Genomic DNA, 19,994 nt, shown 5'->3' on the forward strand with positions numbered 1-19,994 from the left:
CAGAGCCAAGACTCCTGGGCTCTGTTCCTCGCGGTGCGTGCCTTGGTTTCCCCTGGCGCTAGCCAGTTATGACTCTCTGGGGGTGGCGTGAGGCAGGGGGCCCCGGAACACCCTCCCCTTAAGAGGAACCCAGTTAATTCAGATTCAGGACGTTTACACTTCGCCATTCTGCTCTGGGTCAGACCTGCTCTGGGGGGAGACGGTGGCCAGCGAGGGATCTGTGTGGATGGTCCCCTCACCCTGAGCAGGGAAACGGAAACTGGATTCAGCCCAAGGGCCGGGGCCACTGTGGTGAGGAAGCTCACTGCGCCAGGGGGCGGACAGTCTGGGGGAGAACTCGCCGGTGAGGGGCACTGAGGCAGGGCACTGTGCTGGGGGGTGGACAGTGGGTGGGGGAGGGAGAACTCACCAGCAGGGCAGCCACTGAGGCAAGGCACAGCGCTGGGGGTGGGCCGGTGTTGGGGGAGTGTCTGGCTGGGGGCACCTCTAGAGGGAAGCTCACAGCAGCAGGCTGTATAGTCACTGGCTGGGGGCACTGTTGGGGGAAGCTCGCAGCGTTGCCGGGAGAGGGGACTATTCCTGGCTGGGGGGTTGCAAACCCCTTTCGAGCGCCTCACCTGCTTTGAACTCCCAGGCCGGGGGAGAAACGCTGTCCCCACCCTCTGCCTGGGGCGAGAAATCTTTCCCCAGGGGGGCTGGTCCCTCCAGCAGGGAGAGAGGGGACTCCCCCAAAATTCCCCCTCCCCGTGGGGGGGGGCAGCCCCCAAAACATTCCAGACCTCCCCAGCCTCAGGGCTCTCTCCTCCTTTATTGACTCCCGGGCAGCGGGCGAGACGCACAAACTTCAGTACAGTTCATCTTGTGGTCGCAGTGGTGGGGACGCCCCAGCTCGGGGCACTGCTGCGGGGAAGCTCGCTGCGCTGGCGACAGGGTGCATCCAGCCCCTGTGGGTCTGTCTGGGGTGAGTCCATACCCAGCGTCTCCCCCGCTGGGATGGGGAACGGTCCTGCATCACAGCTCCATCTCCTCCGGCCGCACCCCCTGCCCCCGGCCTGGGGAGAGCAGCGGGGGGTCAGCTAGGGCGCTGGGGGGCAGCATGAGGGTCCGGATGGAGTGGGGCACCTGGCTACCCGGGGGGGTCCACAGCACCAGCTCCGTCGCGGGGTTCCTGGGGCAGGGGAAGGAGACGGAAGTTAGATAACGCCAGCCCGTCCCTGCCCCCTCCTGCCCCTCCATGGGGCAATACTCACAGGTACTGTAGGAGGCCTGGCTCTGCCAGGCTGAGGGGGGTGCAGTCGGCCATGCTGAACTCCCCCTCCAGCACCACGCTGCCCTCCTCGGCCTCCGCCCCGCCGGCGTCCTCGCTCCCTCCAGCCGGGGGCAGCCTAGGGGGGAACACACAGCGCTGAGATGCAGCCACCTCTGGGGCGAGTCCCCCGTTCCCCCCGGCACGCTGCTCCCCCGCCCTGCTCCCCATGGTGCGCCCCGGGTACCTCTGCTCCGGCTCCCGGCAGCGGGCGTAATCCTGCACCCACTGCGCCCAGGCGGGGTCGGGCGCCGGGCCCCGGGCGGGGAACCCGTTGCCGCTGTAGACGTGGTCGTTCTCCAGGCTCAGCGTGTTGAAGCGGGCCGCCATCTTCTCCTCCGACAGGAACTGCTTTGGGCCGGGCTGCCTGCAGCGGGTGGGGAGGGAAAGGGGAGCTCCCACAATGCACTGCGCTCGGTCGCGCCAAGCTGGGGGGCTCTTGGGCTGCTGTGTGCCCACTTGCAGCGAGACGGGGGTTCCCAGCATGCATTGCGCACGGTCGTGCCGAGCCTTGCGTGCCTAAGCGCCCGCGTGACCAGTCCAGCCAAGCTGGAGAGCTCCCAGAAGCCTTTGCACCACCTCACGCCAAGCTGGGGAGCCACCTAGCAGCTCTGTGTTCTTGGGGAACCGGGGGGCAGGGCCCAGCCTGGCTGACTCACGAAAGAGCTTCCCGCCCCAGCCTCTGCTTGAACCAAATCTGCACCAGAAGAAAGACGTACAAAAAGCAATGGAAAGGCTGTGGGAGACACCCCTAAACCCCAGGATAAGGGGGACAGGAATAAGGAAACCCCCCTAGCCTCATCTGCATGGAAGATGGGACAAGGAGGCATCTCCATCAGCCTACAGAATGGAGATTCCAAGGCAAGGACCGCAGGGAACTCTGGGAGCAGAAAAGCAGGGCAGCACGGCATGATGGGGGATCTCTGCCCCAGATGTTAATGAACCCACGCCTCCATGCCCTCAGCTCAGTGGTGATCAGAGCAATTCTAGTCATGAATCCTTTATTGGTATCCAAAATGGTGACGCTCCCTAACTGCATTGTGAGCTCCCTCCAGGGAACAGCGCCCACAGCCAGGAAGCTCAGCTCCTGTTGTCCTGAGCAAAACAACTTTGGGATCCTCCCTTGAGCCATCCGTCTGCCCATAAACAAATCGAGCGTCTCCCTTGAACCACTGTTCTTCCCCTACAAAACCCCGACCCACGCTCCAGCCCGTGCTCTGCTGCCTGGATCCAAACTCTGCAGCAGGTCCACTGGGACCCCAGCACTCCGGACCCTCAGCTACCACAGCCCCCTGGGACCCCCAATCGACTCCAGCTTCACGGAGTGGTGAGAACCCAGCTCTCTCGCTCTCTAGGTGCAGCCCCCTGACCCTGACGTGTGTGATCAGTTAGAGTTTTCTAAATCTGACTTTTATAATGTGGATTTAAGATGATCACGGTTTGGTTTGGCTCCCCGGTGGTTATTACCTGGCAATAAATAACTTTCTTGGTTAAGCCGGTTACGTCTCCCTCTCTCCGTCTCCCCCTCGTGGGGTTGTTTTTGGTTCCGCATTCGCTCTGCAGCAAGGCTCCTCGTCCCTAAGCTAAAGATCCCTGCAACGCCCCCAAATCCCCTGGGGTTTGCTCAGCCAGTGGGTTGCGACCAGAACAATTGTGATGTGAAAGTGCTGATTAACCTGGTCCACTTGGGGTGGGGTGGGGGTGTGGGTGTGTTTTCACGGTGTTTTTACAGCCCTAGGGAACCGAGGTCCTGCAGGATCACGCCGTTGGGAGGGGACGTGCAGCAGGGAGAAGCAGAGCTCCGTATGAGAACACAAGGGACACAAGCAGCACGTTGATAGAATTACAGAACCTCCCTCCCCAAGGGTAACCCTAATAAATGAGTGAACCCCAAAGTAACGGGCAAAGCTGGTAACGGGTCTCCTGGGCTGCACTGCGCCTAGTCACATGAGGCCAGGAGCCTCCCAGAATGCATTGCACTGAGTTACGCCAAGAGAGCGGCCTCCCAGCAGGCACTGCCCCTGCTCATGCCAACCGGGGGAGCTCTCAGGAAGTCCCGCCCTCGGTCCTGCCAAACTAGGGATCCCCCAGCATGCACTGCAGCCAGGCTGTGGTGAGGAACCAGGCAGGGTTTAACCAGGAAGGGGGATGAAGGCCCCCAGGCCTCCCCCATTGATGTCACCTCCCCCATACTCACTGCTCTTCCTTCCCCAGGCGGCGTTTCAGGGCCAGCGACGCCACGTGGGGCAGCTGGCGGATGCTGAAACAGGAGGAGAGAGTCAAAATCAGAGGGTCCCAGTGCCCCGTCCCAGCTCTTTCAGTCCCAGCAGCCCCCGCATACGCTCACCATGGCAGTGCCGTGCCGGTGAAGCTGACCAGCCCCTGATCCCGAGCGGCCCAGGGCATTCTGCGGGGCACCTCCTGCCTCCAGCCAGGGGTCGGGGCCGTGCAGCGGGGGGAGCCCAGCCACGGGCGGCGGCTCCAGCCCATGTCCGCCCCCCTAGGAAGGGGCAGTGCCGGGGCTCGAGGTCACCGCCGCCCCCGGCTGCCAGGGTTGGGGACCCATCCGCGGGTCATCGCCTGGAGAGACAAGGGAGAGTTACACGCTGTCATAAATATCAAGGGAAGGGTAAACCCCTTTAAATCCCTCCTGGCCAGAGGAAAAACCCTCTCACCTGTAAAGGGGTAAGAAGCTAGAATAACCTCGCTGGCCCCTGACCACAATGACCCATGAGGAGACCAGATACTTTCAAAGCTGGAGGGGGGAGAAACAAAGGGTCTCTCTGTCTGTGGGAGGCTTTTGCCGGGGACAGAACAGGAATGGAGTCTGAGAACTGAGTCAGTAATCTAGCTAGAGACGCGTTAGATTCTGTTTTGTTTAAATGGCTGCTAAAATAGGCTGTGCTGAATGGAACGGAGATTCCTGTTTTTGTGTCTTTTTGTCACTTAAGGTTTTGCCTAGAGGGAGTCTCTGTGTTTTGAATCTGATTACCCTGTAAAGTATTTACCAGCCTGATTTTACACAGGTGATTCTTTTACCTTTTCTTCAATTAAAATTCTTCTTTTAAGATCCTGATTGATTTTTCCCTATTCTTAAGATCCAAGGGTTTGGGTCTGTGGTCTCCGATGCAAATTGGTGAGGATTTTTATCAAGCCTTCCCCAGGAAAGGGGGTGTCGGGTCTGGGGAGGATTTTGGGGGGAAAGACGTTTCCAAGCGGGCTCTTTCCCGGCTATGTATCTGTTAGACGCTTGGTGGTGGCAGCCATAAAGTCCAAGGGAAAAGGTAAAATAGTTTGTGCCTTGGGGAAGTTTTAACCTGGGCTGGTAAGAATAAGCTTAGGGGGTTTTCATGGGGGTCCCCACCCCTGTCCCGAGAGTTCAGAGTGGGGCGGGAACCCTGACAGGGCGGCAGACACGCCCAGCGACCCCGCCCACGGGCTCAGCCGGCTCCCAAGGCGCAGGGCGCCAGATGGACTGAGCTGCTGGGCTCCCAGCATGCACCGGGGGGGTCACGTGGAGCCGGGGGGGCTCCCAGCATGCACCGCGCCGGGCCACGCCGGGCCAGGGGCTCCCAGCATGCACCGGGGAGGTCACATGGAGACGGGGGGGGCTCCCAGCATGCACTGCGCCGGGCCTCACGGGGCCGGGGGGGCTCCCAGCATGCACCGGGGAGGTCACGTGGAGCCGGGGGGGGCTCCCAGCATGCACCGGGGAGGTCACGTGGAGCCGGGGGGGGCTCCCAGCATGCACCGGGGAGGTCACGTGGAGCCGGGGGGGCTCCCAGCATGCACTGCGCCGGGCCTCACGGGGCCGGGGGGGCTCCCAGCATGCACCGGGGAGGTCACATGGAGCCGGGGGGGGCTCCCAGCATGCACTGCGCCGGGCCAGGGGCTCCCAGCATGCACCGGGGAGGTCACATGGAGCCGGGGGGGGCTCCCAGCATGCACTGCGCCGGGCCTCACGGGGCCGGGGGGGCTCCCAGCATGCACCGGGGAAGTCACATGGAGACGGGGGGGCTCCCAGCATGCACTGCGCCGGGCCTCACGGGGCCGGGGGGGCTCCCAGCATGCACCGGGGAAGTCACATGGAGACGGGGGGGCTCCCAGCATGCACTGCGCCGGGCCTCACGGGGCCGGGGGGGCTCCCAGCATGCACCGGGGGGGTCACGTGGAGCCGGGGGGGGCTCCCAGCATGCATTGCACCCAGCCACAACCCCCTGAAGAGATGGGGCGGGCCCTCGAAAGGGGGCGTGGCTAGACGCAGGGGGCGGGGCTGCAGTTCCGGGGGCGCGCCACAGGCCGAAGTCAGCCCGCGCGCATGCGCAGAGCGACCCCAGGTGTAGCGGTTGGCACCTCGGCGCGTGGCTTCCACCGTTCGTCTCGCGACGGGGGCAGCGATTGGGTGGGGTTCGACGCATGCGCGGTACGGACCTGACAGAGATTTTTTTCGCACCGACCGGGGTCCTTTTTCTTACTCCCCTCCCCCCCGCCTCAGCGTCCTCAGGATTCTCCGCCACCACCTTCCTCCGGGATGCGTGCGCAGCCTCCCCCGTCACGTGAGAGGAGCGGGCCAATGGACTGCGGCGGCGCGGGGCCTACTGGGAAATGTAGTCCTTGGCCTTCTGCTGGGACGAGACCGTCCGGCGCGTGGGGACTCCATTTCCCATCGGGCGCCGCGCGCGCTCGCTGCCCGAGCCGCCCCGGGCGGGCCCGCGCAGCCTGCTGGGAGCTGTAGTCCTCGGCCGGGGGAGACGCGGAGTGACGACGTCAGAGTAGCGCGACGCGGAGGCACGTTGTGTGAGGAGGCCTCATGGCACCTGGGGAGGTAACTGCATCCGCAGCACAGGCAGAGGACGGGGGGAGGCAATCCCAGCATGCACCGGGCGTGGGGCTCCCAGCATGCACCGGGCGGGGACCCGGTGCATGCTGGGAGCCCCCCGGGTTGGCGCGACCCAGCCCCAGGGCAGGCTGGGACCCCCCGGGTTGGCGCGACCCGGGCCGGTGCATGCTGGGACCCCCCGGGTTGGCGCGACCCGGCCCGGTGCATGCTGGGACCCCCCGGGTTGGCGCGCCCTGGCCCTGGCGCGGGCTGGGACCCCCCGGGTTGGCGCGCCCTGGCCCTGGCGCGGGCTGGGAGCCCCCCGGGTTGGCGCGCCCTGGCCCTGGCGCGGGCTGGGACCCCCCCGGGTTGGCGCGACCCGGCCCCAGCAGGCTGGGACCCCCCCGGGTTGGCGCGACCCGGCCCGGTGCATGCTGGGACCCCCCGGGTTGGCGCGACCCGGCCCGGTGCATGCTGGGACCCCCCGGGTTGGCGCGCCCTGGCCCTGGCGCGGGCTGGGACCCCCCGGGTTGGCGCGACCCGGCCCCAGCAGGCTGGGACCCCCCCGGGTTGGCGCGACCCGGCCCGGTGCATGCTGGGAGGCCCCCGGGTTGGTGCGCCCTGGCCCTGGCGCGGGCTGGGAGCCCCCGGGTTGGCGCGATCCGGCCCCAGCAGGCTGGGACCCCCCGGGTTGGCGCCCCCTGGCCCTGGCGCGGGCTGGGAGCCCCCCGGGTTGGCGCCCCCTGGCCCTGGCGCGGGCTGGGAGCCCCCCGGGTTGGCGCCCCCTGGCCCTGGCACGGGCTGGGAGCCCCCCGGGTTGGCGCCCCCTGGCCCTGGCGCGGGCTGGGAGCCCCCCGGGTTGGCGCCCCCTGGCCCTGGCGCGGGCTGGGAGCCCCCCGGGTTGGCGCCCCCTGGCCCTGGCGCGGGCTGGGAGCCCCCCGGGTTGGCGCGCCCTGGCCCTGGCGCGGGCTGGGACCCCCTGGGTTGGCGCGATCCGGCCCCAGCAGGCTGGGACCCCCCCGGGTTGGTGCGCCCTGGCCCTGGCGCGGGCTGGGAGCCCCTGGGTTGGCGCGACCCGGCCCGGTGCATGCTGGGAGCCCCCGGGTTGGCGCGACCCGGCCCGGTGCATGCTGGGAGGCCCCCGGGTTGGCGCGACCCGGCCCGGTGCATGCTGGGACCCCCCGGGTTGGCGCGACCCGGCCCGGTGCATGCTGGGACCCCCCGGGTTGGCGCGACCCGGCCCGGTGCATGCTGGGACCCCCCGGGTTGGCGCGACCCGGCCCGGTACATGCTGGGACCCCCCGGGTTGGCGCGCCCCGGCCCTGGCGCGGGCTGGGAGCCCCCTGGGTTGGCGCGACCCGGCCCGGTGCATGCTGGGAGCCCCCCGGGTTGGCGCGCCCCGGCCCTGGCGCGGGCTGGGAGCCCCCTGGGTTGGCACGACCCGGCCCGGTGCATGCTGGGACCCCCCGGGTTGGCGCGCCCCGGCCCTGGCGCGGGCTGGGAGCCCCCTGGGTTGGCGCGACCCGGCCCGGTGCATGCTGGGAGCCCCCCGGGTTGGCGTGGGCCGGGACCCCCTTGGGTTGGCGCGGCCCGGCCCCAGCAGGCTGGGAGCCCCCCGGGTTGGCGCGACCCGGCCCGGTGCAGGCTGGGAGCCCCCCGGGTTGGCGCGACCCGGCCCCGGCAGGCTGGGAGCCCCCCAGGTTGGCGCGACCCGGCCCGGTGCATGCTGGGAGTACATGTCCCAGTACTTGACCCCCTAATACGTCGCCCTCCCGCCCCCAGAGGGATGCCCAGCGCGCGCTGGAGCTGCTGCATATGACCGTTTTCTCCCAGAGCGTCTCGCCCTGCGGCAAGTACCTGGCAGCTGGGAACAACTATGGGGAGATCGCCATCTTCAGGTAACCCCCGGCCTGCCCCCGTCACCCCCTGCCCCTCCTGGGGCTGCTCCCCTCCGCTCACCCCCCTCTGCTCCCCCCCAGCCTCTCGGCGGCGCTGAGCTCCGAAGCCAAGGAGGAGAGCAAGAAGCCGGTGGTGTCCTTCACAGGTAGGTGCCTCTCGCGGGTGGGGGAGAGAGGGAGGGTTCCCAGCATGCACTGGGGCCACTTGCGCCAACCTGGGATGCGTCGTGCCCGCTGTTGCCAAGCCAAGGGGTCCCAGAATGCATTGCACCAAGCTGGGGAGCTCCCGGAACGCACAGCACCCGGTCATGCCAGGGAGCTCCCATCACGCACCGAATCCAGCGGCCCCAGATGCCCTGCCCCGGGGCTGACGCCCGCCTTGCTCCCCTCCGCAGCCCACGACGGGCCGGTCTACGCCATGGTCTCCACCGAGCGGCAGCTGCTGAGTTCCGGCAACGGCGAGCTCAAGGCCTGGAACTGGAGCGACATCGTCAAGAAGGTGAGACGTGCCGCTGCCCTCCCCCACGTGTCCCGGACGCCTGGGTCCCTGCTGAGGCCGCCTCTCCCGCCCCGGGCTCCTGGGTCCCTGCTGAGGCCGCCTCTCCCGCCCCGGGCCCCTGGGTCCCTCCTAACGCCGCCTATTCCCGCCCCGGGCCCCTGGGTCCCTCCTAACGCCGCCTATTCCCGCCCCGGGCCCCTGGGTCCCTCCTAACGCCGCCTATTCCCGCCCCGGGCTCCTGGGTCCCTCCTAACGCCGCCTATTCCCGCCCCGGGCCCCTGGGTCCCTCCTAACGCCGCCTATTCCCGCCCCGGGCCCCTGGGTCCCTGCTAACGCCGCCTCTCCCGCCCCGGACCCCTGGGTCCCTCCTAACGCCGCCTATTCCCGCCCCGGGCCCCTGGGTCCCTGCTAACGCCGCCTATTCCCGCCCCGGGCTCCTGGGTCCCTGCTAACGCCGCCTATTCCCGCCCCGGACCCCTGGGTCCCTCCTAACGCCGCCTATTCCCGCCCCGGGCCCCTGGGTCCCTCCTAACGCCGCCTATTCCCGCCCCGGGCCCCTGGGTCCCTCCTAACGCCGCCTATTCCCGCCCCGGGCCCCTGGGTCCCTCCTAACGCCGCCTATTCCCGCCCCGGGCCCCTGGGTCCCTGCTAACGCCGCCTATTCCCGCCCCGGGCCCCTGGGTCCCTGCTAACGCCGCCTATTCCCGCCCCGGGCCCCTGGGTCCCTGCTAACGCCGCCTCTCCCGCCCCGGGCTCCTGGGTCCCTGCTAACGCCGCCTCTCCCGCCCCGGGCTCCTGGGTCCCTCCTAACGCCGCCTATTCCCGCCCCGGGCTCCTGGGTCCCTCCTAACGCCGCCTCTCCCGCCCCGGGCTCCTGGGTCCCTCCTAACGCCACCTATTCCCGCCCCGGGCCCCTGGGTCCCTCCTAACGCCACCTATTCCCGCCCCGGGCCCCTGGGGCCCTGCTAACGCCGCCTATTCCCCCCCCGGGCCCCTGGGTCCCTCCTAACGCCGCCTCTCCCGCCCCGGACCCCTGGGTCCCTGCTAACGCCGCCTCTCCCGCCCCGGACCCCTGGGTCCCTCCTAACACCGCCTCTCTCCCTGGCAGGGGTGCAAGGAAGCCTGGAGCCGCAGACCCCCGTACAGGTGAGCCCCCCCGTCCCCCTGCCCCCACCCCCTTCGCTTTCACACTCCCGCTCTCTCTCCTGTGCCAGGAGCAGCCTGGAGGTGCCCGAGATCAACAGCCTGCAGCTGAACCCCAAGGTGAGCTGCCGTGCATTGTGGGAAGGGGGGGCACCCCTCGGTCCCCCAGCCCCCCCCTTACCTGCTGTCTCTCTGCCCTTCCCCCGCAGGATAACAGCCTCCTGCTGGCCGGGGGCGACTGCGCCGTGCACGCCATGGACCTGGAGTCCGGCGCCTTCACCGTGAGTGTGGGGGGGTCACCGTGGAGCTGGGGGGGCCATGGGAGCCTGTGGGTGCAGGGGTGGGCCACCAGGGGGAGCCCCCCCCCTCGGTCACTGCTGGGGAAATGGGCCGGAACGCACTGAAATGGGAGGGTAGCGTCTGTCTGTCCCCGTCCTCCCGTCTGTCTGTCCCCCTCTGTGTGTGCCTGTCCTCCCGTCTGTCCATCCCCGTCTTCCCGTCTGTCTGTCCTTGTCTGTCTGTCTCCGTCCTCCCATCTGTCCGTCCTCATCCTTCCGTCCCCGTTCTCCCGTCCCCGTCTGTGTGTGCCTGTCCTCCCGTCTGTCCGTCCCCGTCCTCCTGTCCCCGTCCTCCCGTCTGTCCGTCCCCGTCCTCCCGTCCCCGTCCTCCCGTCCCCGTCTGTGTGTGCCCGTCCTCCCGTCTGTCCGTCCTCGTCCTCCTGTCCCTGTCCTCTCGTCTGTCCGTCCCCGTCTGTCCGTCCCCGTCCTCCTGTCCCCGTCCTCTCGTCTGTCCGTCCCCGTCCTCCCGTCCCCGTCCTCCCGTCCCCGTCTGTGTGTGCCCGTCCTCCCGTCTGTCCGTCCTCGTCCTCCTGTCCCTGTCCTCTCGTCTGTCCGTCCCCGTCTGTCCGTCCCCGTCCTCCTGTCCCCGTCCTCCCGTCTGTCCGTCCCCGTCCTCCTGTCCCCGTCCTCCCGTCTGTCCGTCCCCGTCTGTGTGTGCCCGTCCTCCCGTCCCCGTCTGTGTGTGCCCGTCCTCCCGTCTGTCCGTCCTCGTCCTCCTGTCCCTGTCCTCTCGTCTGTCCGTCCCCGTCTGTCCGTCCCCGTCCTCCTGTCCCCGTCCTCCCGTCTGTCCGTCCCCGTCCTCCTGTCCCCGTCCTCCCGTCTGTCCGTCCCCGTCTGTGTGTGCCCGTCCTCCCGTCCCCGTCCTCCCGTCCCCGTCTGTGTGTGCCCGTCCTCCCGTCTGTCCGTCCTCGTCCTCCTGTCCCTGTCCTCTCGTCTGTCCGTCCCCGTCTGTCCGTCCCCGTCCTCCTGTCCCCGTCCTCCCGTCTGTCCGTCCCCGTCCTCCCATCCCCGTCCTCCCGTCCCCGTCTGTGTGTGCCCGTCCTCCCGTCTGTCCGTCCTCGTCCTCCTGTCCCTGTCCTCTCGTCTGTCCGTCCCCGTCTGTCCATCCCCGTCCTCCCGTCCCCGTCCTCCCGTCTGTCCGTCCTCGTCCTCCCGTCCCCGTTCTCCCGTCCCCGTCTGTGTGTGCCCGTCCTCCCGTCTGTCCGTCCTCGTCCTCCTGTCCCTGTCCTCTCGTCTGTCCGTCCCCGTTCTCCTGTCGCCGTCCTCCCGTTCTCCCGTCCCCGTCCTCCTGTCTGTCCGTCCCCGTCTGTGTGTGCCCGTCCTCCCGTCCCCGTCCTCCCGTCTGTCTGTCCCCGTCTGTGTGTGCCTGTCCTCCCGTCTGTCCATCCCCGTCCTCCTTTTCGCGTCCTCCCGTCTGTCCGTCCTCGTCCTCCTGTCCCTGTCCTCTCGTCTGTCCGTCCCCGTTCTCCTGTCCCCGTCCTCCCGTTCTCCCGTCCCCGTCCTCCTGTCTGTCCGTCCCCGTCTGTGTGTGCCCGTCCTCCCGTCCCCGTCCTCCCGTCTGTCTGTCCCCGTCTGTGTGTGCCTGTCCTCCCGTCTGTCCATCCTCGTCCTCCTGTCCCCGTCCTCCCGTCTGTCGTCCCCGTCCTCCCGTCTGTCCGTCCCCGTCTGTGTGTGCCCGTCCTCCTGTCCCCATCCTCCCGTCTGTCTGTCCCCGTCTGTGTGTGCCTGTCCTCCCGTCTGTCCATCCTCGTCCTCCTGTCCCCGTCCTCCCGTCTGTCCGTCCCCGTCCTCCCGTCTGTCCGTCCCCGTCCTCCTGTCTGTCCGTCCCCGTCTGTGTGTGCCCGTCCTCCTGTCCCCATCCTCCCGTCTGTCTGTCCCCGTCTGTGTGTGCCTGTCCTCCCATCTGTCCGTCCCTGTCCTCCTTTTCGCGTCCTCCCGTCTGTCCGTCCTCCTGTCCCTGCCCTCTCGTCTGTCCGTCCCCGTCTGTCCGTCCCCGTCCTCCTGTCCCCGTCCTCCCGTCTGTCCGTCCCCGTCCTCCTGTCCCCGTCCTCCTGTCCCCGTCCTCCTGTCCCCGTCCTCCCGTCTGTCTGTCCTTGTCTGTCTGTCACCGTCCACCCTGTTTGTCTGTCCCCGTCTGTGTGTGCCTGTCCTCCCGTCTGTCCATCCCCGTCTTCCCGTCTGTCTGTCCTCGTCTGTCTGTCCCCGTCCTCTTGTCTGTCTGTCCCTCTCTGTCAGTCCATCCCCATCCACCCCGTCTGTCCGTGCCCCCCTGCCCACTCTCTCTCCCTGTCTCCCCAGCAGGAGTTTCGGGGGCACAGTGACTACGTCCACTGCCTGGCGCTGCGGGACCAGGCCCAGGAGTGCCTGTCGGGCAGCGAGGACGGCACCGTGCGCATGTGGGGTGAGGAGCCGGAGGACCCCCACGGCGCCGCCGTCCTGACACCCTGGCCCCATCCTGAGCCCTCGGGCGGGCCCGTGGGCCGGGGGAGGGGGTGGCTCGTAGCCTGGGGCCCATCCATGTCCTCCGGGATGTGCTGAGACCCGTCCATGTGCCCCCCTGCCCCCGGCTGAGCGGTGAGAATGGCCCATCCCGCCACTGTCTCTCTGCGGGGCAGGTGATGACTGGGGCGGGGGGGGGGGGAAGGAGGCCCTGCCCCCCCCCACACTGAGCTCTCTGTGTCGCAGATCTACGCACCGGGGCACAGGTCCAGCTCATCGAAGTGCACAAATACGAGGTAACGACAGCTCCCCCCGTCCCCCAGCTCTAACCACCAGCCCCCACTCCCCTCCCAGAGCCGGGGAGAGAACCTGGCTCCCAGCCCCCCCTGCTTTAACCCACCAGCCCCCACTCCCCTCCCGGAGCCGGGGAGAGAACCCCGGAGTCCTGGCTCCCAGGCCCCCCTGCTTTAACCCACCAGCCCCCACTCCCCTCCCAGAGCCGGGGAGAGAACCTGGCTCCCAGCCCCCCCCTGCTTTAACCCACCAGCCCCCACTCCCCTCCCAGAGCCGGGGAGAGAACCCCGGAGTCCTGGCTCCCAGCCCCCCCTGCTTTAACCCACCAGCCCACACTCCGCTCCCAGAGCTGGGGAGAGAACCCCGGAGTCCTGGCTCCCAGCCCCCCCTGCTCTAACCCACCAGCCCCCACTCCGCTCCCAGAGCTGGGGAGAGAACCCCGGAGTCCTGGCTCCCAGACCCCCCAGCTCTGACCCACCAGACCCCACTGCTCCCCCCATAACAGGCCCTCGTTCCCCTCCCCCAGGAATGCAGCCGGCCCCAGCTCGGGAAGTGGATCCGTTGCCTGGCAACAGACTGTGACTGGATGGTGCGTGAGTTCCCAGCAGGGGGCGCTGGGGGCTCTGGTTTGGGGGCCCCCCCCCGCTGCACCTGGGGTGGTAAAGTCACCGTCTCCTCAGCTGTGGGGCTAGGGATCTGCTGGGATGCACCCCGCCCCGTGGCGCCCGGCCGGGGGGCTCCGGGGACGCACCCCGCCCCGTGGCGCCCGGCCGGGGGGCTCCGGGGACGCACCCCGCCCCGTGGCGCCCGGCCGGGGGGCTCCGGGGACGCACCCCGCCCCGTGGCGCCCGGCCGGGGGGCTCCGGGGACGCGCTGGGCCCGGTAGCAGTCTCCCCCTCCCAGCTGGCTGCGAGGGGTTGGCCTGAGACGCCGAGGCTCATGGGGTGCGGGGGGAGCAGGGCTGTTGGGGGTCCCTGCGGCGTCTGACCCCGTCTCTCCCCCAGGTGTGCGGGGGGGGCCCGGCGCTCACCCTCTGGCACTTGCGCTCCGTGACCCCCACCACGGTCTTCCCCCTGCCCCACTGCCAGCAGCACGTCATGTTCTACCAGGACCTGGTGAGTGCCCCCCGGCCTGCACCCCTCGGCCTGCGCCAGGCCCGGGCTCCTCCGTGTCTCCTCCCCTCCGGTCCGGCCTCTTCCTGGCACACGCTTGGGTGGGCATCGCGTCCTTCCCCCGGGTGGGCAGGTGGGGGGCCACTTCGGGGGGCGTTTGTTCTTTCACCCAGGTGGGCGATCCTTCCTTCCTTCGTTTTCTTCCCCCGTTCGTTGGTTCTTCCTGTTGCCCTGCGGGTTCGTTCGCGCTTTTCATTCAGTCGTTCTGCTCCCCGGTTCATTCGTTCGTTTTACTGCTTCATTCACGCGTTTTCTTCCCTCTTTCTGTTCCCTGATTTATTCCTTCGTTTGTTTTATTCATTCTTTCTAGCATTCATTCGTTCATCCATCCTTCCGTCCTGTTCCTCCATTTGTTCCGTTTCCTGTCCGTTCGCTCTTTTTTCATTCTTTGCTTCTCTTTTATCGTTCATTCGTCACTGGGGTTCTTCCTTCGTTTGTTCTTTTCCCATTCGTTTGTCTTCATTTTTCTTTTCGTTCTTTCTTTCTCTTGCCTTCTTCCTTCCTTCCTCCCTCTGGGGCGCCTGGCACTGGCCACTGTCGGCAGACGGGACACTGGGCTAGACGGACCTTTGATCTGACCCAGTCTGGCCGTTCTTATGTCTATTTCCCTCTTCGTTCATTCTTTCGTTCTTTTCTCCGTTTGTTTTTGTTCCTTCTTTCTCTTGTTCTCTTCATTCATTCTCTTCTCCGTTCATTCACGCCTGCGTTCTGTTTTTCCTCCTTTCCTTCTCTTCCTCCATGTTTTTATTTACTTTTTCCCCATTCGTTCTGTTCTCCTGTTGGTTTGTTCATTGTTTTCTTTCTATTACTCTCTTCCTTCCTTCTTTCTTTTTACATTCGTTCTTTTTCTTGCCCTCTTCATTTGTGCCAGTCCTCTGCTTGTTCATTTGTTTGCTTTTTTAGTCAGTCCTTTGTTCTAGCCCCCAGGTCACTTTTTCACTCTTTTTTCCCCGTTCCTTCTCTCTCTCGTTTCTTCATTTGATGTCTGACGTTCTTTTCTTCTGTTCCTGTCCAGCCGCTCTGTTCCTGTGTTCGTCTCTTCGTTCGTTTGCCTTTTCGTTCATTCCTTGCGGCTTTTTCCCTCTTTGTCCCGTTCCCCCTTTCGTTTGTTGGTTCTTTTTAATGCTCTCGTCATTCAGTCTAGTCCCGTCTTTTCTCTTCTCTCCTCTCTCTTTCTATTCCCATCCCGCCACTCGTTCCAGGCCCCGCACGTTCATTGGTTCTTTCCCTCCGTTATCTCCCGAGGTCTCTCACTAACCCCCCCGCCCCGTCTCTGCCCCCCAGATCCTCTCCGCAGGACACAGCCCGGCCATCAACCACCTGCAGATCAGTGGGGAAATCAGGGCTCAGATCCCCTGCACGCCCCGCTCCGTCCACTCGCTCTGTGTCAACGAGCGCTCCCCTGAGCACAAGGTAGGGGGTGCCCCACGCACATGGGGGGGCTGGGAGAGGAGTGGGGGAGGAGCTGGGAGGTGGGAGGGGCTGGGAGAGAGGCGGGGCCTGGAGCTGGGGAAGGGGCTGGAATTGGAGTGAGGGGAAGGTACCTAATTGGGGGGGCTTCGAGTAGAGTCAGGCATCTAGTCGGGGGGAGGGCAGGGGGCTGGGAAGAGGGGGCCTCTGGGGCAGGGACTCCAATGAAGCTAATCCAGCTCCAAAGGGGACCCCAGGGTCCTGGCCCCACTGACTCCCCCCCCCCCCCCCCCCCCCCCCGAATTGATCTGTCCCCCCCAGGTGCTGACGGCCGCTGGGAGCAGCCACAAAGTCGACGTCTTCACCAACTTCAGCTACCGGGCCTTCTCCCTCTGCTTCGCTTAGCTCCCCCCAGCGCCCCGTCCCCCAGGACCCCCTGATCTCCTCCCCCAGCACCCCCGAACTCCTCCCCCTACCCACGATCCCCACCCCCAGGACCCCCAGTTCCCCTCCCTGACCCCCTGCTCCCCTCCTCCCACCCCAGAGCCCCCCAGAACCCCCAATCTCCTCCCCCGTTCCCTTCCTCCCACCCCTAATTCCTGCCCCCAGGACCCCCCAATCCCCTCCCCCACCCCAGAGCCCCCCCAAGCCCCCTTTCCCTGCTCCTTTTTGGTTTTTTCTCTTCTGTTTTTTTTTTTTTAATAAAATCCAGGCCCCCCCCCACGTCTCTGTGCCTGAAGGGCTGCTGCGGCTCAGGGGTTTGGCTGGGAGATCTGGAGCCGGGCGGGGGGGGGGTGCACGGAGCTGTCGCCCCACAGATCTGCGGGTGCATTGAGGCGGCGTTTGACTTGGAGGGCAGGGAGCGCGTTTAGCAAACCTGTGTTACCCAGAGCCGTGTGGCGAGCCCCAGCCGGGCCCCTTGGCACGGGCTATGCAGCCGGCTCCACCTCTGGCCTCTCTCCAGCCTCCCCGACTGCGCCCAGCTCTGGTGTGCGGCCTGCTGCCGTTTTCGTCACAGCTCGCGTTACAGCAACTCCGCCTCAGCCCAGGCCGCCGGGCTGGGGGCTCCGTCTGCCCGGAGCTGGGTGTATCTCGGTATTCGGCCTGGGGGACCTGGCTCCACGCTCATCCCCGGGTCGCTCTCAGCCCGGGCTGCGGGGAGCCGGCAGCTGCCTGGTTCTCCGGGATGGGCGGCTCGGGGGGGACCCCACGGAGGGGAACGGGGGCAACACTGGCGATCGCAGGGGGAGCCGGCCTGGATCAGAGAAGGAGCCCTGGGGGTCCCGGTCCCAGGGCTTCGCGCAGCAGCAGATGCTGGAGCTGAGAGTCTGAACATGGGAGGTTCTGTAACGGGTGTAACTGCCGGGAACTGGCCCAGGGAGGGGAGCCAGGCAGCAAATCCTCCAACAGCCCCCACTCTCCTCCCCCGATCCAGGGAGAGAACCCAGGAGTCCTGGCTCTCAGCCCCCACTCTAACCACCAGCCCCCACTCCCAGAACTGGGGGAGAACCCAGGAGTCCTGGCTCCCAGCCCCCTCTGCTCTAACCCACCAGCCCCCACTTCCCTCCCCGAGCTGGGGAGAACCCAGGAGTCCTGGCTCCCAGCCCCCCGCTCTAACCCCTCTAGACCCCACTCCCCTCCCCGAGCCGGGGAGAACCCAGGAGTCCTGGCTCTCAGCCCCCCTGCTCTAACCCACCAGCCCCCACTCCCCTCCCCGAGCCGGGGAGAACCCAGGAGCCCTGGCTCCCAGCCCCCCTGCTCTAACCCCTCTGGACCCCACTCCCCTCCCCGAGCTGGGGAGAACCCAGGAGTCCTGGCTCCCAGCCCCCCTGCTCTAACCCCTCTAGACCCCACGCCCCTCCCCGAGCTGGGGAGAACCCAGGAGTCCTGGCTCCCAGCCCCCCTGCTCTAACCCCTCTAGACCCCACTCCCCTCCCCGAGCCGGGGAAAACCCAGGAGTCCTGGCTCCCAGCCCCCCTGCTCTAACCCACCAGCCCCCACTCCCCTCCCCGAGCCGGGGAGAACCCAGGAGCCCTGGCTCCCAGCCCCCCTGCTCTAACCCCTCTGGACCCCACTCCCCTCCCCGAGCTGGGGAGAACCCAGGAGTCCTGGCTCCCAGCCCCCCTGCTCTAACCCCTCTAGACCCCACTCCCCTCCCCGAGCCGGGGAGAACCCAGGAGTCCTGGCTCCCAGCCCCCCTGCTCTAACCCACCAGCCCCCACTCCCCTCCCCGAGCCGGGGAGAACCCAGGAGCCCTGGCTCCCAGCCCCCCTGCTCTAACCCCTCTGGACCCCACTCCCCTCCCCGAGCTGGGGAGAACCCAGGAGTCCTGGCTCCCAGCCCCTCTGCTCTAACCCCTCTAGACCCCACGCCCCTCCCCGAGCTGGGGAGAACCCAGGAGTCCTGGCTCCCAGCCCCCCTGCTCTAACCCCTCTAGACCCCATGCCCCTCCCCGAGCTGGGGAGAACCCAGGAGTCCTGGCTCCCAGCCCCCCTGCTCTAACCCACCAGCCCCCACTCCCCTCCCCGAGCCGGGGAGAACCCAGGAGCCCTGGCTCCCAGCCCCCCTGCTCTAACCCCTCTGGACCCCACTCCCCTCCCCGAGCTGGGGAGAACCCAGGAGTCCTGGCTCCCAGCCCCTCTGCTCTAACCCCTCTAGACCCCACGCCCCTCCCCGAGCTGGGGAGAACCCAGGAGTCCTGGCTCCCAGCCCCCCTGCTCTAACCCCTCTAGACCCCATGCCCCTCCCCGAGCTGGGGAGAACCCAGGAGTCCTGGCTCCCAGCCCCCCTGCTCTAACCCACCAGCCCCCACTCCCCTCCCCGAGCCGGGGAGAACCCAGGAGCCCTGGCTCCCAGCCCCCCTGCTCTAACCCCTCTGGACCCCACTCCCCTCCCCGAGCTGGGGAGAACCCAGGAGTCCTGGCTCCCAGCCCCTCTGCTCTAACCCCTCTAGACCCCACGCCCCTCCCCGAGCTGGGGAGAACCCAGGAGTCCTGGCTCCCAGCCCCCCTGCTCTAACCCCTCTAGACCCCATGCCCCTCCCCGAGCTGGGGAGAACCCAGGAGTCCTGGCTCCCAGCCAGGCCATGGGGTGTGCTTTCTCTAGCGATTGCGTCGGTGACACAAATGTCAGCCCAGGGAGGTGAGGGGTGGAACTGAGCCAGCTTCCGGCCTCTGTCCCGAGGCAGCCTGGCAAAATCCACAGCCCACATTTTAGGGCTTTGGCTCTGCCGAGCTCAATGAGCATGTCAGTCTTCTGCCACGCCCCAGATTAACGAGGGAGCCTAATGATCGTCTTGGCTCATGTGTCCCGGGGAGCCTGGGGCAGCCCACGCTGGACATGCCCAGGGCAGGCTGCAGGGGGGAGCAGATCCTCCCAACGACTGGTGGGTAACACTGAAGTTAAACTCCCCAACCCGTCACACACGGAGCTCCTGATCCCCCACCCTGGTTATGGAGAAGCTGAAAAAAGCAGCCACCCAGCCCCCTTTCCTGCCGTCCCATTCTCTGGTCCCAACCAGCACCGAGCTCCAGTCCAGGGAGAAGTTACATAAAATCTCTGCTGGCTACACAAAGTGCTCTTCTGACCCTAGGGCCAGCCACGTTGCCAGGTCAATAGCAGTCTGGATTTTACGCAAAGTACCGCGCGGACGGTCAGTCCTTCAGTGTCTAGCCCTAAAGGTTTCGTAGGAAAGGGGTCTGGAACGGCTTCCAGGGGTCTGGAACAGCTTCCGTATGAGGAGAGATTAATGAGACTGGGACTTTTCAGCCTGGAAAAGAGGAGACTAAGGGGGGATCTGATAGAGGTCTATAAAATCACGGCTGGTGTGGAGAAAGTGGATAAGGAAGTGTTATTTACTCCTTCTCATAACACAAGAACAAGGGGCCACCCAATGAAATTAGACAGCAGGTTTAAAACAAACACAAGAAAGTATTTTTGCAGGTAACGCACTGTCAACCTGGGGAACTCCTTGCCAGAGGGTGTTGTGGAGGCCAAGATGGTAATGGGGTTCAGAAGGGAGCTAGATAGATTCATGGGGGATCGGTCCATCAATGGCTATTTGCCAGGAAGAGCAGGGAGGGTGTCCCTAGCCCCTCTTTGCCAGGGTTGGGAAAGTCTCTGTGCCGTACCCCACTACGAACACCAGGGAGCACCTGGATGCACAGGGATGTGTGTCTGCGCCATATCTCACTGCTGCCACCAGGGGGCAGCTGTGTGTGTGGGCACCCTTGGCACTAGCCCACTGCTGCCACCAAAGGGTGCCACGTGCCTCGGGGAACAGGGTGGGGATAGTGTGTCGGGGTGTCAGGGTCCCCATTTGCTGAGTGACACTTGGCTGGGGTGGGGGGGTGGCTGGGTATTAACAGGGAGGGAGGAGGCTGGGGGGTGATGACACAGGTGGGCGGGGGGCATGCTGGGGAGGGAGAAGCGTGGAGTGAAATCACCCAGAGCTGTGTAAGAGAAGCCAGTGGAAAGGCAGGTGTCAGCACTGGGAGCCAGAAGGGGGCAAATAGCAGAGATGGGCCAGCTGTTCGGTGTGATTTCAGTGCAGGCTGAATTGTCTATCCCCCCCCCCCAGCACTCCATCCCCCCATTCCTCACTACACACAACCCTGTCATGTTCCCCTCCCTCCCTGCCCCTCCATTTGTCTGTCCATCCACCCCACCCCATCCTG

The 19,994-nt window shown here is 66.5% G+C and overlaps 2 protein-coding genes and 1 long non-coding RNA gene across 12 annotated transcripts; 1 reads left to right on the top strand and 2 right to left on the bottom strand.

The window, feature by feature from the left end:
- Positions 1-789: 789 nt before the first annotated feature.
- HCFC1R1 (host cell factor C1 regulator 1) lies at positions 790-5,865 on the bottom strand. Of its 3 annotated transcripts, none has more exons than XM_075129131.1 (6): positions 5,738-5,865; positions 3,654-3,886; positions 3,504-3,566; positions 1,494-1,673; positions 1,251-1,385; positions 790-1,168 (listed from the first exon to the last, which is right to left on the bottom strand). In XM_075129131.1, exons 2-6 carry the CDS (start codon positions 3,794-3,796, stop codon positions 1,012-1,014), a joined length of 678 nt encoding a protein of 225 aa, XP_074985232.1. In that variant the 5' UTR covers positions 3,797-3,886; positions 5,738-5,865; the 3' UTR covers positions 790-1,011. The 3 variants fall into 3 exon arrangements, with proteins under 3 accessions (XP_074985232.1, XP_074985234.1, XP_074985233.1); XM_075129133.1 differs by lacking the exon at positions 5,738-5,865 and adding an exon at positions 4,346-4,755; XM_075129132.1 differs by lacking the exon at positions 5,738-5,865 and adding an exon at positions 3,982-4,311.
- Positions 5,610-16,041, top strand: THOC6 (THO complex subunit 6). 8 transcript variants are annotated; one of them, XM_075129128.1, is made up of 13 exons: positions 5,610-5,729; positions 7,959-8,023; positions 8,105-8,169; positions 8,419-8,522; positions 9,631-9,668; positions 9,737-9,785; positions 9,875-9,946; positions 12,302-12,404; positions 12,689-12,738; positions 13,263-13,325; positions 13,741-13,851; positions 15,193-15,321; positions 15,640-16,041. In XM_075129128.1, the coding sequence occupies exons 1-13, from the start codon at positions 5,625-5,627 to the stop codon at positions 15,721-15,723; spliced, it is 1,038 nt and encodes a 345-aa protein (XP_074985229.1). In that variant the 5' UTR covers positions 5,610-5,624; the 3' UTR covers positions 15,724-16,041. The 8 variants fall into 8 exon arrangements, with proteins under 8 accessions (XP_074985229.1, XP_048710717.2, XP_048710718.1 ...); XM_048854760.2 differs by having other exon boundaries at positions 5,705-5,729; positions 7,908-8,023; XM_048854761.2 differs by lacking the exon at positions 5,610-5,729 and adding an exon at positions 5,977-6,131 and having other exon boundaries at positions 7,908-8,023.
- On the bottom strand, positions 6,329-6,783 carry LOC142072437 (uncharacterized). Its single transcript, XR_012668786.1, has 3 exons — positions 6,706-6,783; positions 6,545-6,624; positions 6,329-6,420 (listed from the first exon to the last, which is right to left on the bottom strand). It is a non-coding gene; the product is annotated as an uncharacterized LOC142072437 (long non-coding RNA).
- Positions 16,042-19,994: the final 3,953 nt, after the last annotated feature.

Source organism: Caretta caretta, chromosome 6 (genome assembly GCF_965140235.1).
Source record: "Caretta caretta isolate rCarCar2 chromosome 6, rCarCar1.hap1, whole genome shotgun sequence".
Classification (NCBI taxonomy): Eukaryota; Metazoa; Chordata; order Testudines; family Cheloniidae; genus Caretta; species Caretta caretta.

Coding starts and splice junctions, on each gene's coding strand:
- HCFC1R1 (XM_075129131.1), bottom strand. CDS start 3,796: ATGGGCTGGAGCCGCCGCCCGTGGCTGGGCTCCCCCCGCTGCACGGCC. Junction 1,386..1,493: donor TGCCGGGAGCCGGAGCAGAG/GTACCCGGGGCG, acceptor GTTCCCCCCTAG/GCTGCCCCCGGCTGGAGGGA. Junction 1,169..1,250: donor CCAGGCCTCCTACAGTACCT/GTGAGTATTGCC, acceptor CCCCTGCCCCAG/GAACCCCGCGACGGAGCTGG.
- THOC6 (XM_075129128.1), top strand. CDS start 5,625: ATGCGCAGAGCGACCCCAGGTGTAGCGGTTGGCACCTCGGCGCGTGGC. Junction 12,405..12,688: donor CGGCACCGTGCGCATGTGGG/GTGAGGAGCCGG, acceptor TCTGTGTCGCAG/ATCTACGCACCGGGGCACAG. Junction 12,739..13,262: donor TCGAAGTGCACAAATACGAG/GTAACGACAGCT, acceptor CCCCTCCCCCAG/GAATGCAGCCGGCCCCAGCT.